At 37.3% G+C, this 18,591-nt stretch overlaps 1 protein-coding gene across 1 annotated transcript in view; it reads right to left on the bottom strand.

Annotated features, from left to right (window-relative positions):
• The window catches only part of TMEM135 (transmembrane protein 135), a 222,712-nt gene that overhangs the window by 166,151 nt on the left and 37,970 nt on the right, over positions 1–18,591 (bottom strand). The window contains exon 4 of the mRNA XM_070425819.1: positions 17,376–17,409. Coding sequence (XP_070281920.1) covers positions 17,376–17,409 — 34 coding nt within the window. The remainder of the gene's footprint in view (positions 1–17,375; positions 17,410–18,591) is intronic.

The raw sequence follows: 18,591 nt of genomic DNA, 5'->3' as shown, positions 1-18,591 counted from the left end.
GAGGGCTTGCCATAAATTTGTGCAGAGCCTCACGAAAACTAATGAGACCCTCGATGCTACGATAAAGAAATTAGAAAGTAAGCATACACGGACTGAAATAAAGAATATTATACCCAATAGCAGACCAGAGGAGTACAATAATCAAACCAAAGATTCGACAAAAAACACCCAATTGGAAAAGCAAAATGAAAAAAGAATCCGAAAGTGTGAAGATAGTGTAAGGAGCCTCTGGGACAGCTTTAAGCGGTCTAATATCAGAATTATTGGAGTGCCAGAAGATGAGAGACAGCAAGATATTGAAAACCTATTTCAAGAAATAATGGCAGAAAACTTCCCCCACCTGGAGAAAGAAATGGACTTACAGGTCCAAGAAGCGCAGAGAACCCCAAACAAAAGGAATCCAAAGAGGACCACACCAAGACACATCATCATTAAAATGCCAAGAGCAAAAGACAAAGAGAAAATCTTAAAAGCAGCAAGAGAAAGAGGCTCAATTACCTACAAGGGAGTACCCATACGACTGTCAGCTGATTTCTCAACAGAAACTTTGCAGGCCAGAAGGGAATGGCAAGAAATATTCAAAGTGCTGAATACCAAGAACCTACAACCAAGATTACTTTATCCAGCAAAGCTATCATTCAGAATTGAAGGTCAGATAAAGAGCTTCACAGATAAGGAAAAGCTAAAGGAGTTCACCACCGCCAAACCAGTATTATATGAAATGCTGAAAGGTATCCTTTAAGAAGAGGAAGTAGAAGAAAAAGGTAAAGATACAAATTATGAACAACAAATATGCATCTATCAACAAATGAATCTAAGAATCAAGTGAATAAATAACCTGATGTACAGAATGAACTGGTGATTATAATAGAATCAGGGACATAGAAAGGGAATGGACTAACTATTCTTGGGGGGAAAAGGGGTGTGGGAGATGCGGGAAGTGACTGGACAAAAATCATGCACCTATGGATGAACACAGTGGGTGGGGAGTGAGGGTGGAGGGTGGGGTGGGAGCTGGAAGGAGGGGAGTTATGGGGGGAAAAAAGAGGAACAAATGTAATAATCTGAACAATAAAGATTTAAAAAAATAAATAAATAAAAATAAAAATAAAATAAAAAAAAATAAAAGTGAATCTTTCTAGTCCCAGTCTAATTAGCAACCCAAAATTTGTTTTAACTATAGGACTTCAGCTACTCAGTGGATTTATCACCATAAATCTACATTATCTGCTTGTACATTTATTTTTTGGGGTCCAACGTTAGAGAGATATAATAATATGTAATTTAAGGTATATGATGCGATGATTTCATACATGTATACAATGCAAAAATGATTACCACAATAATGTTTGTTAACACCTCCACAACCTAGCATAATAAACTTTTTTATGATGAGAACATTGAATATCTACCACCTTCACAACTCTCAAGTATATAATAAAATATTGTTAACTATAGTCAAAATACTGTACATTAAATCCTCAGAACTTATGTCTTATAACGGTAGGTTTTTACCCTATGACCAGATCTCCCAATTTTGCCAAAACTACTAGGACAGCCCATTACAACTGCTATTCTACTCTGGTTCTATAATTTTCTACTTGTCTAGAATCTATAGATAAGTGAGATTACACAGTACTCATTGTTCCCTACCTCATTTCACTTAGCATGCATAATGTTCTAGTGAACGTTCAGATTTCCTATTTCTTCATGATTCAGTCTTGTCAATTTACATGTTTCTAGGAATATATCCATTTCTTCTAGGTTATCCAATTTGTATCTGATTTTATTTATTTGAGTCTTCTGTATTTGTTCTTCATTAGTCTAGCTAAAGATTTGTCAATTATTTATTTCAGCTCTTCTTTCATCTTTTCTACTGTTATTCTATTTTCTATTTCATTTCCACTTTATTTCCTTCACTCAGCTAACTTTGCCCTTAATTTGTTCCTTTATTAGTTTGAGTTGTAAAGTTATGTTTTATTTGAGATCTTTCTTTTTTACTTTATGTAGGTGTTTATCACTATAAACTTCCCTCTTAGAACTCTTTTTATTGTAGGTAGATGTTTTGGCATATTTTTTTTCTATTTTTGTTTGTCTTAAGGTATTTTCTCTTTTTTTAATTAATAAGTCTTTATTGCTCAGATTTTTACAGATGTTCCTCTTTTTTCCCCCATAGCTCCCCTCCACCTGGTTCCCACCCCACCCCATGCCCTTACCCCCTGCCACTGTCCTTATCCATAGGTGTAAGATTTTTTCCAATTTCTTCCCGCACCCCCCACACCCTCTTCCCCCCAAGAATTGTCAGTCCACTCCCTTTCTATGCCCCTGTTTCTATTATATTCACCAGTTTATTCTAACTTAATTTTTAGGTTCACTTGTTGATATGTATTTATTTGTTGTCACTTTGCTGTTCATAAATTTTATCTTTACCTTTTTCTTCTTCTTCCTCTTCTTAAAGAATATCCTTCAGCATTTCATATAATCCTGGTTTGGTGGTGATGAACTCCTTTAGCTTTTTCTTGTCTGTGAAGCTCTTTATCTGACCTTCAATTGTACATGATAGCTTTGCTGGGTAGAGTAATCTTGGTTGTGGGTTCTTGCTATTCATCACTTTGAATATTTCTTGCCACTCCCTTCTGGCCTGCATGGTTTCTGTTGAGAAATCAGCTGACAGTCGTATGGGTACTCCCTTATAGGTAACTAACTGTTTTTCTCTTGCTGCTTTTAAGATTCTCTCTTTGTCTTTAGGCCTTGGCATGTTAATTATGATGTGTCTTGTTGTGGTCCTCTTTGGATTCCTCTTGTTTGGGGTTCTCTGCGCTTCCTGGACTTGGAAGTCTATTTCTTTCATCAGGTAGGGGAAGTTTTCTGTCATGATTTCTTCTAATAGGCTTTCAGTATCTTGCTCTCTCTCTTCTTCTGGCAACCCAATAATTCGAATGTTGGTACATTTGAAGTTGTCCCAGAGGCTCCTTACACTGCCTTCATATTTTTGGATTCTTTTTTAATTTTGCTTTTCCAGTTGGGTGTTTTTTGCTTCTTCATATTTCAAATCTTTGACTTGATTCTTGGGATCCTCTAGTCTGCTGTTGAATCTCTGTATATTATTTTTAATTTCAGTCAGTGCATGTTTAATTTCTGACTGGTCCTTTTCCATTTTTTTGGCATTCTCATTAAGATCCTTGAACGTCTCACTAAGTTCCTCGGAGGTTCGTAGAAGATTCTTGAGTAACCTTATAACTGTGGTTTTGAACTCTATGTCCTCCATTAGTTTGCTTTCCTCCATTTCTTTCATTTGTGACATGTTTCTTTGTCTTCGCATTTTTGACTGACTGCGAGGACCCACTGTGTCTATAAGAACTGCTGTGCTGGAGACACCCTTATGGGGTAGGACTTACTTCAGTGGGGCTTTGGTGCTCACTGAGTCTGCTTCTTGAGTGTGTCCCTTATGGATGTGAGGAGTTGAAATCTGGTATCTGACCAGGGGTACCCTGGCTCCTGGATCTCCAAGTCAACCACTGTGTGAGTCCACCCAGCAGGAGCTACAGTGATACCAGCAGATTTCTCCTCTTTGTTTGGGGTTTGGAAGTTTTGGAGCTCTCTGACCCAGCTGCAGTTTGTTAGGTTAGGCTGCAAAAGTGCAGGTAATTCCTTTGCGCCACTGCGCACAGTTTGGGTGGGGATGTAAATTGAGTGGGGCGGGGTCTCAGGAGTCACCAGGGCGGAGCAAACAGCAATGGCTGTCGTCAGTGTCTCCGCGACTCCGCAGTCTCTGTGTCCCTCTGAGTCCCTCTGTGTGCCCGAGTCCCACGCCCCCACAGCAACAATGATCCCTGCAAGCAGCTCTGCGAGAAAGCCACCCTCGCTTTCCGACCTGCTGCAAGACAGTCCAGTTTCTCCCCATAGGAGTCTGGGACCCCAGAATCTCGCCTTAAATGAGCTCAGTGCATTGGAGAGCTTGTATCCCCTTCCAATTGAAAAAAAACGCGCATCCAGGTGCAGCCCGCCTCGCACACGCCTTTGTACCTCTGTTCTTGGTGCCTCTGCACCTCCTACCTGGTCTCAATGTGCTTCTTTCTTTCCTTCTAGTTGTAGAACTTCCACTCGGCCAGCTTTCATGTGGTTCTGGATGATAGCTGTTTTGTCTTATAGATGTAGTTTCAATGTTGTTGTGGGGGGCAGCATGCACAGGTTTATACCTTATGCCGCCATCTTCTGTCTTAAGATATTTTCTAATTTCCCTTTTGATTTGTTCTCTGATCCATTGTTTTTTTCAGGAGCATATTACTTAATTTCCATATATTTGTGTATTTTCCAGTTTTTCTCCTGTTATTGATTACTAGTTTCATACCATTGTGGTCAGCAAATATATTTTATATGATTTCAATCTTCTTAAATTTGCTAAGACTTGTTTTATGACCTAACATTTGGTCTGTCTTGAAGAATGTTCCATGTGTGCTTGAAAAGAATGTGCATCCTGCTGCTGGATAAAATATTCTGAAGATTCCCTGTCAAGTCCATTTTGTCAATAGTGGTGTGTCTATTTTGTCTCTAGTCTGTTTCTTTATTGATTTTCTGTCTAGATGATCTATCTATTGCTGAAGTTGAATACTGAACTACCCTACTATTATTGTATCGTTTTTCTTTTTCAGTCGGTATGTATTTGTTTAATGTATTGATGTGCTACAATGTTGATGCATTAACATTTATAATTATTATATCTCTTGATGAACTGACCCCTTTATCATTATATAATAACCTTCGTTGTCTCTTGTTACAGCTTTTGACTAAAGTTTATTTTGCCCAATATAACAGTAACTACTCCTGCTCTGTTTTGGTTACCATTTGCATAGAATATCTTTTTCCATCCATTCACTTTAAACAAATACTGTATGTGTCTTTAAAGCTAAAATGAGTCTCTTGTAAGTAGCATATAGCTGTCTTAATTTTTTATCTATTTAACTAATCCATGCCTTTTGATTGGAGAACTCAGTACATCCTATATAATAAAAGGGTAATATGCAAATTAACCCTAATGATAGTGCTATGACGTGCACTGACCACCAGGGGGCAGACACTTAACACAGGAGCTGCCCCCTGGTGGTCAGTGAACTTCCACAAGGAGAGTGTTGCTCAGCCAGAAGCCAGCACATGGCTGGCCAGCGCAGCAGCAGTGGCAGAAGCCTCTCCTACCTCTGTGGCAACGCTAAGGATGTCCGACTAACGGCTTGGGCCCGATCCCCTGGTGGGGAGTGGGCCTAAGCCGTTAGTTGGACAGCTCCATGGCTGCCAAAGGGATGTCTGACTGCCAGCGGGCCTAAACGGACATCCCCCCAAGGGCTCCTGGGCTGCCAGAGGGATCCTGTACTGCGAGAGGGCACAGGCTGGGCTGAGGGACCCCCGTCCCCGCGAGTGCACGGATTTTCGTGCACTGGGCCTCTAGTTTAATATAATTATTGATAGGTAAGGACTTACATAACGCCATCCTATTCATTGTTCTCTGGCTATTTTGTAGTTTCCTTGTTCCTTTCTTCCTCTCTTGGCTGTCTTCCTTTCTGAATTGATTATTTTCCACACTGTTTTTCTTTGATTTCCTTCTTTTCATCTTGTGTGCATCAACTATAAATTTTTGCTTTGTAGTAAGCATGAGGCTTACATAAAATATTTTGTATGTATAATAGTCTTTTTATATTGGTAAAAACTTAACTTCTATTGCATACAAACACTCTACCCTTTTACTCCCCCCACACATTTTGTTTTGATGTTATAATGTACATCTTTTTTATATTGTATATCCACTAACAAATATAGCTATTGCAATACCTTTATCCTTTAACCTTTATGCTAAAGTTGTTGACACAACACCATATTACAAAATTACAGTATTCTGAATTGAACAATTTATCATTACCACTGTGATGTATATTTTCATATGTTTTCACATTACTAATTAGTGTCCTTTCTTTTCAGCTTACAGAACTCCTTTCTGCATGTCTTGTAAAGCAGGTCCAGTGGTTATGAACTCCCAAGGCTTTATTTGTTTTGCACAATCTATCTCTCCTTCCTTTCTGAAGGACAATTTTGCTGGGTAAAGTATTCTTAGTTGGAAGTTATGAAAAAGTATTTCACCTTTGACTTTTATAAATAAATTTGCTGGATATACAATTCTAGATTGACAATTCTTCTTCAGTACTTTAAAGATACTGCTTAACTATCTTCTGGTTTGTATTACTCCCAACAAGAAATTTGCTGTCACCATTTTTGTTCCTCTATATAAAATGTTGCTCTTTTCTCTGGCTGTTTTAAATATTTTCTTCTTGTCATTAGTTTAATTGACTTTGTCATGATTAGTTTCTCCCATGTTCCTTTTTTTTTTTTTTTTTAGCAGAACCAAAGTTTATTGAGAGCATCCATGCGAATTAAAGTTTATTAGTCCATGGGTAGAGTCCCACATGGCCATAAGCCACGTGGGCACAGGGATGTACTCCCCTGCCACAGAAACCTCAGGAACCCCTTGCATGCTGGGAGAAGAGAGAGCAGAAGAGGAAGTGTCCACTTTTTAATTTAGGGGGCGGATACAGGTGTGCTAGCTCCTGATTGGTCTTTTTAAAAAATTCTGCCTTAGCAACATCCTTGGGATTGGTTTATAAGCCTTAGTGCCTTTTGATTGGTTATCTGCACGCTGCTTGTCTTAGCAATATCCATACACTAGAGGCCCACCTGGATCGGGCCTAAACAGGCATTCAGACATCCCTCTCACAATCCACGACTGCTGGCTCCCAAATGCTCGCCTGCCTGCCTGCCTGATCACCCCCTAACCACTCCCCTGCCAGCCTGATCGATGCCTAACTGCTCCCCTGTCAGCCCGATTGCCCCTAACTGCCCTCCCCTGCCGGCCTGGTCACCCCCAACTGCCCTCCCCTGCTGGCCATCTTTGACCACATGGGGGCGGCCATCTTGTGTGTTGGAGTGATGGTGAATTTGCATATCACCTCTTTATTAAATAGGATTTTAAAGTTCATGCCCTTCATGTGTGCCCTTCTTTCCCCGCCCAGTTGAAGTGCCTTAGTCACTCTACCTAGTTGTGTTTCCTGGTTTTATTTCTTCCCTCCCCCATGGTCCCAATTCCTGATTGCCTAGCTACCCTCTGTCTCTTAATTCCTGCCACATACAAATGTCTTAGAAATCTAAACTAAAAGTCAAAATATATTGAAGTACAGAGAACAGAAGAGGTTCCCATGTTCCTATTCTTTTTTTTGTTGTTGTTGTTAATATATTTTATTGATTTTTTACAGAAAGGAAGGGAGAGGGATAGAGAGCCAGAAACATCAACGAGAGAGAAACATTGATCAGCTGCCTCCGGCACGCCCCCCACTGGGGATGTGCCCGCAACCAAGGTACATGCCCTTGACTGGAATCGAACCCGGGACCCTTGAGTCCGCAGGCCGACGCTCTATCCACTGAGCCAAACCGGTTCTGGCCCACGTTCCTATTCTTGAGGTTCATTATGCTTCTTGGATATGAGAGTTTAGAGTTTTCATCAAGTTTGAGACATTTTCAGCCATTATTTCTCCATATATTTTCTCTGACCCTCCCTCTCTCTCTTTCAGAGACTCTAATTCAATACAGATTGAGCAATTCAAGTTGTCCTATTAGATCACTAATATTCTGTTCATATTTTTTATTTTCTCTTGGTATTTTATTGTGGATAGTTTCTATTGCTATGGCTTCAAATTCACTACCCCATGAATTATGAAATTTTCTATTCTCAATGATGGGAACAGAAACTATTCCTAGCCCTGCATGAGCTCAGAGGATTTTTCCCTTTGATGCATTTGGTTGGTTCTTCGCCCAGTCTCAGGTAGTTCCTTCACTTGTGTGCAATGATCATAATTCAGCTGAGTACTTACTGGGACCTTCTGCACATCTCTGAAGCTTTCTACCTTTCTCATCTCCTACCTGCAATCTCTAGGAGTCTTTCTGGACTGTTAGCTATGTCTCATCAACTCTGGAATATAGCCAGGCTCTGCCTCTGCTACATGGCCTAGAACTGCTGTCTGGGTAGTAAACCAAGGAAATCAAAGGTCTCATCTCACTAGTTTCCAATCTCTAAGGTATCATCATCCTTCATTGCTTAATGTACAATGTCTTGAAAACTGTTATTTCATTTATTTTGTTGTTTCAGGCAGAAAGGTAAATCTGTTCCCCATTACTCCGATTTGGCCTGAATCAAAAGTCATCTTTTACTTTAAACATAATAAACACACTTGTTTTATAACATTTGCAGATAATTCCAATACATGTACTCCCTGAAAGTCTATTTTTCTTTTGTTGTTTTTGCCAGATCTTGTTTGGTGCCTTGTTTCCTTGTGTGCTTGATTATTTTTGATTACCTTATAAAATTTCTATATGAAATAGGACTTCTGCTTCAGGGAAAATCAGGTATACATATTTTCCCTATTCCTCCCATTAATTACAACTAAAAATCCTAGACAATATGTATAAAACAAACATTAAAAGGCTAAAATGTAGAAAGAAGGTGGACCATCTAGAGATCTTACAATCCAAAGAATGACACAATGGTAAATACCTAGGTTTTCTTTTTGCCTTATGTATCCCAGACTTGGAGCTGAAGAAGCCCACAAACTGGAAATCCTAGTAAGCACAGACAAAAACCTGCTTTGTCTTAGTAAAAGACCAGTAAAAAGGCAGCTTATCAAAACAGAAACTTTTAGACAATAACCATTATACTCCAGCCAAACACAACAGAAAAAAAAAAAAACTGTGACCAAGTGGAGAGCCTAGACTTCTACTTTCACAAGGCTGTAAACAAGGTTCCCTATCACCCCCAACAGGGAAAGTTCAGAGAAAACCAGGTAGAGAGCTGAGACTTTCATCCCCACCAGCTGGTAACTACTCCCAACCAAGGGTATCAGTAGAGACCACTCCTACCCAGCAGTAAAGAGGAGCCACACCCTCCTTCAGGTGTCAATTAAAGCCAAATGCAGATTATATGGGTTGTTTTGTATTTTGTATTTTCCCTTCTTATATCTTATTTATATTCCTTTGTAAAATTCTGCTTCTTTATATCTGCTTTTTTATATTTAATATTTTCCTTTACATTTGTCTCTTTCAATTTTTTAATATATACTGGTATCTTATATTATCCTTACAAGGCAAACAGAAAGTAAAGGTACATAAAGACTAGTTGAATAATGATAATAATCCATGCCCAAAAAGAAATTACACCTTTTTTTCCTTTGGTCTTTTTGACCCTGTAGTAGTCCTGCAAGCCACTTATATCAGAGTCCCTATTAGTTTCAAAGTTCAACATACAACCCTAAAGTTCCTAAGATGAACAGTCAAATTATTCAAATAGAAATACAAGTCAAAGTAACACAAGACAAAATTCTCTCTGAAAGTAACAATAAATCTACTTCCAAAAGAACTAAAATAATATTTTCTCACATCCCAAGTCATTCTGTCCTTTTACCAGAAAGTACGTACTCTAAAAATCCATCTTCTTAGCCTGTATCCATGCACGCCCAGAGAAACTCATAAAATGGTTGTGTAAATATATTCATCACCACATTGTTTGTGATGTTGAGAAAAGGAAGTAATCTGGATATCCATCGCTGGAAGAATGAACAAGTAAAATGTAGCAGATGAAATATCCTAAAATTAGATAATAGTGATGGGTGCACAGCTCTGTGAGTATACTAAAAACAGCTGGATTGTAAACTTTAAGGAGTAAATTTTATGGTTTGTTATTTATATCTCAATAAAGCTACTATAAAGGATAACAGGGCATGGATATTCTGGTGCACTATGCTGCAATCAGAAGCAATGCATTGGAAGCATATAAAGCAACACACGCAGGTCTTGAAAACAGTGTCAAGTTCAAAGTAAATACAACAATATGGATATATCTTGAAAACATGGTATTAAATTACCCAACAAAAGAAAGTAAAAAGGAGTCTCTAACAATTCCCCTTTTCATGCTCACAAGGTTGGCTGTAGTCTCTGGGAAAATCCCTCTATGCCCACCTTTGTGATCAAGTGAGCCATGGAAACTTTAAGGAGCCTATTCTTAGACAGCAATATCTCACCTTCTGCAAAGCAAGGATAAGAGCTTAACATTTCCTAATGTTATAATGGGTATCAGAAACACTCTCCTCGAAGTGACTGAAAGAATTAGAGTAATAACAGAGAGAGAAATATCATTCTTAATTCTGAAACTTCTAAGAAAGCTTCCAACATAGGAATCTACTAGTTCAGTTACTCAGCTGAGGACAGATTCACTTTTCCTTTGTTTACCTCTGTGTGGGAAAACATGGTCATTTGGTTGGCTTAAAGAACTTGGGTCTTGGGGCTAATGGAAGGAGAGGAAAATAGGCATTTTATGTTCACCAACTTAGAAGGATCATTCTCTCTCTTCCTTGCCATTTTCACGAGTATTTGTTTCCAATCTACACTCATTCAAAATTACTTGCTGAGCATATATTATATGCTAACTGCTCTTTGTAGGTTCTAGGGATATGTCAGTGAACAAGCAAGCGTCATTGCCCTTAAGCAGCTAATAGACAGTGAGAGATGAAAGACAATAAACAAGTAAGACAATTTCAGTACTTATAAGTGCCATGAAAAATAGAAGATTATGCATTACAGATTAGAGAGGTGTGGGGAAGCTGCTCTCACAGAGCCCTAGAAGCCACAGTGAGTCATTTGAATTTTATTTGGGGTGTAGTGGGAAGGGAAGGATTTTCTGAGTTTAAGCAGAAAACACATGCTCTACCTTGTATTTCCAATACTGTGACTCCTCTCTGTAAGACAGATTATAGGACAACAAGAATGGGAAGATGTAAACCAGTTAGGTTCTAGAGATAGCTCAGACAGGATATGGCAGGGCTCAGGCTATGGGAAGCCTCAGGACTAACTGTGGAGGTAGTCAGTCACTCTATGATCCAGAATATATTTTAGAAGTGGAATAAGATTTCCTAATGGATTGGACTAGGAGTAGAAGGAGACGAAAAGAGTTAAAGCTCCTAAGTTTCTAGCCTGAGCAATTGGATGGATGGTTGATACCATTTGCTGCACAGGAAAGGCTTAGAGGAGCGATTTGAGAGAGGGTGTTTATAACTGTTTTTAAATTTAATACTTTCAGTTTATTTCTTTCTATTTCATCTGTCAAATTTCTCCAACTAGTTTACAATCCATTTTGTATTTCTTTTCTATCCTAACGTGCCTAGCACAGCACTGATTTAATATATGCCTGCTGAATCTAATTAAATTGAAGTAGCCTTATAAGAACACATTTGAATCAACATTTTCAAGCCCTATGTTTGAAAAAATCAAGTACAGATGTTTGATTCAAAGGCAGTGCATGTTTAAAATTAAAAAACAAATGCTAGCAACAAACCTGCTAGATATATGTTTACAATCTTAAAATGCATGCATTGTTGAATGGTTAGTGGCATAAAAGAAATTGCAGAGAGAAGTTTTCAGAAGGACTTAAATAGAAAGACTTTTAAATGTCATAAATTATAATTAAACTAAACATAAATGAACTACACTTGACATTACATTTTAAATAACTACAGGCAGCATATGATGAATTTTGAAAGACTGAAATCCTGTCATTGTAACAACCAACAAAATAAAAGGAAATCATGCGAACGTAAAATTTATGTATTCTCTTTTCTTTCTTTATTTATTTAATCCTCACAGAGGATATGTTTTCATTTATTTTAGAGAGAGGAAGGAACGGGGGAGAGAGAGAGAAACATCAATGTGAGAGAGAAACATCGATCGGTTGCCTCCCATAGGCACCTCCACTGGGGATTGAACCCACAACCTGAGCATGTGCTCTGACCGGGAATCAAACCCATGACCCAACCAACTGAGCCACACTGGCCAAGGCTATGTGCTCTCACTTAAATCACACTGGTATCCTAGCAGCTGGTGTGCTTGTGGGTAATTGGTTCTGGCACATTAGCCCCAGGAAAACATTTCCATCATTTTATAGCCATATCTTGGGCAGAAGCCAGATAAAATGTTTAATTCTTTATTTTATACCTTTTCTACATACCTTTTATACATTTTGCACCTTAAAAATTAATTCTCTAACAATTCTAAAAACTAAAAAACTATACTGGTTGAAAAAATGTATACTTTTTCTTCCAAAATGTGTTTACTAACATATAACAAAAAAACAGCATTTTCAGATGGGTATTAATTCAACTGCCTTATGTTTTTAATTTTTAAAGGTGTTAATTATTACAACTATATACCACTGGTCTAATAACTGAGACTTCACAGGGCTAACTGAAAGGTACTTATGAGTAATAAGAGTAACTACAGGGGAGCCCAAGGGAAGATATTTTTGTAATAAAAAAAAGCATTAATAGAGATATCCCTTATTTAAAGTATATAGTTCTTTACCTGACCCCACAACACAAACATAACTAGCAAAATTTATATTCATAATTACATAGTATAAACAGTGTACTATTTTCTATTTTTAGATAACTATCAACACTAAAAAAAAAGAGAGATATGTGCTTTACTCCCACTGATTTACATATTTCTCTTCCCCAGTAATATTTAAGGTCCTCGGAAGCAGAGACTATTATTTTCGTAACTCCAGTTTCACCTACGGTACCTAACACAATAGATGCTCAATAAATATTTCTTATCCTTTGTTTGCAGTTCTTCCTAAACCTTGGCCCAACTTGGCAATCCTTGGAAAGACAAGAATTTTGTGCTGTAGTCACCGATGACACATCTCTAAGATGGAGCTTCCTCCAACTCCTCTCCTTTCTTCAAGGTTTAAGTCCCAAGTAAATCATAAAACCTTCTCTGATTGCCCCCAGCCAAAAGCTAACTCCCTTTTCTAAAGTCCTAAGAAATGTACTGTTAACCACATATTTGACATAAATATGTTATCTTGGACAATTAATTACTTATTCATTTTAAATCCACATCTAGTTATACATTGTTGCCTCAACTAAATTAAATTTAAGGACAAATTAATGGCTTATACTTGTGCCCAACACCTACCAAAGTGCTTTGTACTTAATAAATAAATGTTCACAGATAAAAATAAAGACAAAGATGATAAAAATAATATGGAGTCAGTTCTGTGTATTCTTTCATATTATTCAAAGGCATAGCAGCGTAACTAAAGAATAAATAACTGTCACAGCCACATCTAACAAAATTATTTTATTACTAACCAAATAGTTATTATTTCACTGCTCCCAAAATTTTGAGTGGGGCTGTATATGTGTGTATGTATAGAATCAACTCATAATGAAGACATGGTTAAGAAGTAAAAAGGTAGGAGACAACTCTCCAAATATTATCATCATGAGCAATAAAGGTGATGTGTTATAGAATTTTAACTTGAAACCTGTATAGTTTTTATTAGCAAATGTCACCCCAATAAATTAAATAAAAATAAAACAATACAACTTTTTTAAAAAATAAAATGACTATATGGCACAGTAACTAAAATGTCACAAAACAATACGCCCCCAATTTTAAAAAATAGGCATGTAGTGTATAATGTGAGTATGCATCTATGTCCGTGCATTTAAGAGATACACTGGAGGAAAAGGAAGGGAATAAGAAAAAAACAAACACTAAAATGTTAGTAATTACTACACGGTAAAATTATAAACTTTTACTTTCTTCTTTATGCTTTTCTGTACTTTCCAAATCAGAAACACATACCTAAATACAATTTTAAAAAATTGTTAAATAAAACCTCCCAACATTTAGGAATTTTACTGTTGATGTGTTAAGTCAACAATTTCAATTTAGTCTACTAAGCAATTTCAAGCTATAAAACAAAGTTAATTTTTAAAGCTAGATTCAGTACCTCTAAAAATATTTAAATTCTTACCTATTCTGAAACCAACCTGTTACTGTAGTAACAGTTACATAATATCAATATAAATAAAAGGCTCTTTAGATAAAGGGAAGATGAAGCTTATTAGATTACTAGAGGCCGAGTGCACAAAAATTTGTGCGCTCGGGGGTGGGGGGTCCCTCAACCCGGCCTGTGCCCTCTCGCAGTCTGGGACCCCTTGGGGGATGTCCACCTGCTGGCTTAGGCCCACTCCCCGGGGGATCGGGCCTAAGCTGGCAGTCAGACATCCCTCTGGCAGCCCAGGAGCCCTCAGGGTATGTCCACTTGCCAGCGGGGAGCAGGCCTAAGCTGCAGTCAGACATCCTTAGCGCTGCTGAGGAGGTGGGAGAGGCTCCCGCCACCACCACTGTGCTGGCAGCCGTCAGCCTGGCTTGTGGCTGAGCAGAGATCCCCGTGTGGGAGCGCACTGACCAACTGGGGGCAGCTCCTGCACTGAGCGTCTGCCCCCTGGTGGTCATGTGTGTCATAGTGACTAGTCATTCCCAGTGATTCTGCTGTTAGGGTCAATTTGCATATTACCCTTTTATTATATAGGATAATTAGTATCCAGAATATATCATGTACAGATTAGATTCACTTTCCCTTAGACATAGTCAAAATCTATGTGTAAAGCCTTTGGTCTCATTAAATTTTTGAATAACAGACCCTTTATAACTGATTGACAAAGAATAAAAGACCAAAACATATTTTTTATTTTCTGAAAAACTTTTCTAATACTGAATTTTATTAATCTGGACAGAGAGTACAAATCTACTTAACAGACAAATGCCCCTCCCCCCCAAAAGTTTTTCATTTAGAAAGAACTAGATATTCAAAGGTTATTCTAAACTAGAAACTATCAAAACAACATGGTACGGTCACTCTGGAAAACAGTTAAAAAGTTTCTTTAAAAACCAAACAGCAACTACCATAGGACCTGGCAATCACACTCCTGGGCAATTATCCTAGAAAAATAAAAACTCACACTCACACAAAATGCTGCACCAGAATACTTATAGCAGCTTTATTTGTTAATAGCCAAAAAACCTGAAATGAGCCAGCTGTCCTCCAATGGGTGAATGGTTAAATTAATATAGCCACACCATTGAACACTAGTCAGCAATAAAGAGGAATGAACTAGTGGTATGTGCAACTTGAATAAATCTGCAAGGAATTATGGTGAGTGAAACAGCTAATCACAAATCACTATATGATTCTATTGATATATCACTCCTGAAATGACTATAGGTATTACAGAATTATAGAAGTAAAGAATAAATGAGAGGTTGCCAGAGGTTAACTGGGAGGAGGGTGGTAAGAATAAGGGGAAACTGACCGTAATTACCAAAGAGCAGCAGGAGGGATCCTTGCAGTGAAAGAACTGTTCTCTCTCTTGGCTACAATAAATATCTGTGGAAATATCCTGATTTTGATGCTACTATAAGATATCACTATTGAAGGAAACTAGGTAAAGAGTACAAATCTATTATTTCTTGAACCACAGATGAATCTAGGATTACTTCAAAATAAAAAGTTTAATCTTTAAAAAAATACAATTATTTTAAGGGCACTTTCCAATAATAATTATATCAAAGTCAAAGATCTTCCCTTCAGGAATTTACAACCTAAACCAGGCAATACAAAAAAAGTTCATGAAAGTTTACTTAGACTTTAAAGATAAGTGATACTAAAGTATCACTTATTTGGGTACTAAAGTATCTACCATGTGGTAGTATAGAAAAGCATGAGCATGGCTAAATGGAAAAAAAAACACATTAAAATCAAATCCATTCTAGTATGCAAGCATAATATTTTTAAGTGTTGTTTCTTAATAAGAAAGGAAAGTAGCACCCAGAATGACTTGGTGCTACTAATATAGTTCCCGCAGCACCTTATTATACCTCTTTCAGTCCTTTTCAAACATTATTATTTCTACTTGAGGCACGATGCATGACATTCGTGCAAGAGTAGGTCTTCCTTCCCCCTGGCTGCCAGCACCGGCTTCCCTCTGTCACCCAGGACCCAGGCTTTTTGTCCGGAAGGTCGTCTGGAAGGACGTCCAGTCTAATTAGTATATTACGCTTTTATTATTATATATGTGACTTCTCCATTGGACAGCCAACTCCATAAGTACAAGGACTGTCTCTTTGTTGCCTATGAGCATATGAACACAGCAACTGACATAGGTAAATTCAGAGCAAAAATTACATGGTCTGTAACTGAAATGAATTGGTAAATATAACTCTGAATTATAGTCCCTTGTTACAGAATTCAAGAACTTATCATTAAGTAAATAAATATTTATTTATCTTTTAGTTAAATTTTCCAATGTTTCCTTTTAATTCTAAACAACTTTAAAAGATTTTAATATAAATATTTATTTAAATCTGAAGTTGACAGTGAAAATTACATAATTTTGATTATATATTTTCCATAAAGAATACCAGACTAGTTAACATTAATTTCACTTCTGTAAACTTAGAAATTTAGAAGCCTAGCTAATTATTTTATTACACTAGAGGTCCAGTGCACGAATTCGTGCACCAGTGGGGTCCCACGTCCTGGCCTGCGGGATCGGGCCGAAACCGGCTCTCCAACATCCCCTGAGGAGTCCCAGATTGTAAGAGGGCACAAGCCAGGCCAAGGGACCCCACCGGTGCACAGTCAGAGCCAGGGAGGGGTGTGGGAGCTTGGCCAGCCAGAAAGGGACCATGGGAGGCCTCCAGGGCATGTCCAGCCTATCTCACTCAGTCCCGACTGGTCAGACCCCAGCAGCAAACTAACCTACAGGTCAGAGCATCTGCCCTCTGGTGGTCAGTGCAAATCATGTCGACTGGTCGACTGTCCCCTCGTGGTCAGTGTACGTTGTATCAACTGGTCAACCAGTCAATTGTCTGCCCCCTAGTGGTCAGTGCACATCACAGCGACCAGTTGAGCAGCCTTAGCATATCAATAGCATGTTACACTTTGATTGGTTGAACGGACGACTGGACACTTAGCATATTAGGCTTTTATTATATAGGATATGCTGAGTGTTTGAAGACAGAATCAATGCCATGCTGATGTCTAAGAAGAACTCATAAGAGCTCACCCTTACACCATTTTTCCCATAATAAGTGGCAACAGAAACGTAATATGAAATTTAAATAAAGATGTATAGAGATACACAGATATAGATATAGATCCTATCAAAGATGAAGGTCTACGCTTTTTTAAAATGTTATAAAGGGCACAGGGCTGTGAATCACTTTCCCCGGGAAATAGGTGAAATCCAGTCATATGTGACAGGAATAAACCAGATAGCATCAAGGCTCTTTTAAATGTTTGTATATATCCTTTAAAAATAGAGAAAAAAAATATTCTCAAATTTTAGCAGCTTTATTTTTATTTTTTAAGGGAACTTAATATTTAAAAAGATTTAAAAACACATGGAAAACTTTCAAAACCAAAAAAAATTACTTACCAAGTTGGCCATATAAATTGTGAGCAGCCCTCTCCTGAAAATAATTTTAAAAAGAGATTAAGAATTAATTTGACTTAATAATCACTTTATCATTTTTGAAAAATATATCAAAATAATTATCAGGAGTTGAGAAAAAGGGGTAGATTATGCTGAGCTAAGTTTTCAATACCCCAATAATTGGATCTAAATAGATTCTACAAGTCATTCTGTTTAATGTTTATTAATTTAAATTCTGTAAAATTTCAATTGCCTAGTAATTGTTAAATAAGCTTATTGTGGAGATCATTTCAAAGTATATAGCAATATCAAATCATTATATTGTATACCTGAAACTAATACATGGCTATAGGTCAGTGATGGCGAACCTTTTGAGCTCGGTGTGTCAGCATTTTGAAAAACCCTAACTTAACTCTGGTGCTGTGTCACATATAGAAATTTTTTGTGAATGAATCAAAATTATACCTTTTGCCAGACTGATGAAAAATATATGTTTTGGTATGCTGCAGAATTTTAGTAATTAGTTATAAATCGCTGTTCTACAGTATACTAGAGAATTCTAAATTTAATAAAGAATCCTAATGAATTCATCTTGCCCAAAAGTCAAAGCCAAAACAATTCTAACTTAGTGCAAATTTATTCAAAAAAATCAGGACTTCTATTTGTTTCACACAAAATACAATTGTTCATTAGATATGATTCCAAATCATACTAAGTCACCTTGGTTCTACCTTCACTGTTAAGTGAGAAGTCAGGCACTCAGTAAACTTTCTAATGCCAAAGTACAAACAAAAGTTCAAAAGCACTCTACAAAAAAAAATGCATATTTACCAAGTTTACTTAATAAGAATTCAGCTAGAAACTCAAAAATAGGGACAATTCTATGCCTTTAGTTACTTTATTTAACTTATCTTGCATGAGACCATGAATGAAACATCCTATTCTCTAGGAAATAGGTGTTTTAAGAGTTTAAGGGCAGAGTTCAAATAACAAACTCTGAAACTTACATGAGTTTCAATTATAAACATATTTAGTATTAAAAAAAAAAACAACTTTGTATATAAAACAAGTACCAATTGTCCAGGTCTTGATATTAACATTGTCAATGAAATCCTCTTGATGTCAGATCCAGTCACACAGAGTCTTGATAGTTCATTATTTAAAATGGCTTAATAAGATTTTTATTTTTACTAAAGCCACATAGAGGCAGTATGATTTA

Source organism: Myotis yumanensis, unplaced genomic scaffold, assembly GCF_028538775.1.
Source record: "Myotis yumanensis isolate MYYU_CA2020_CCGP unplaced genomic scaffold, mMyoYum1.0.hap1 SCAF_10, whole genome shotgun sequence".
In the NCBI taxonomy this organism is placed as follows: domain Eukaryota; kingdom Metazoa; phylum Chordata; class Mammalia; order Chiroptera; family Vespertilionidae; genus Myotis; species Myotis yumanensis.
The sequence above is the reverse complement of the archived record's forward strand: the minus strand, read 5'-3'. Positions and strand labels throughout refer to the sequence as shown.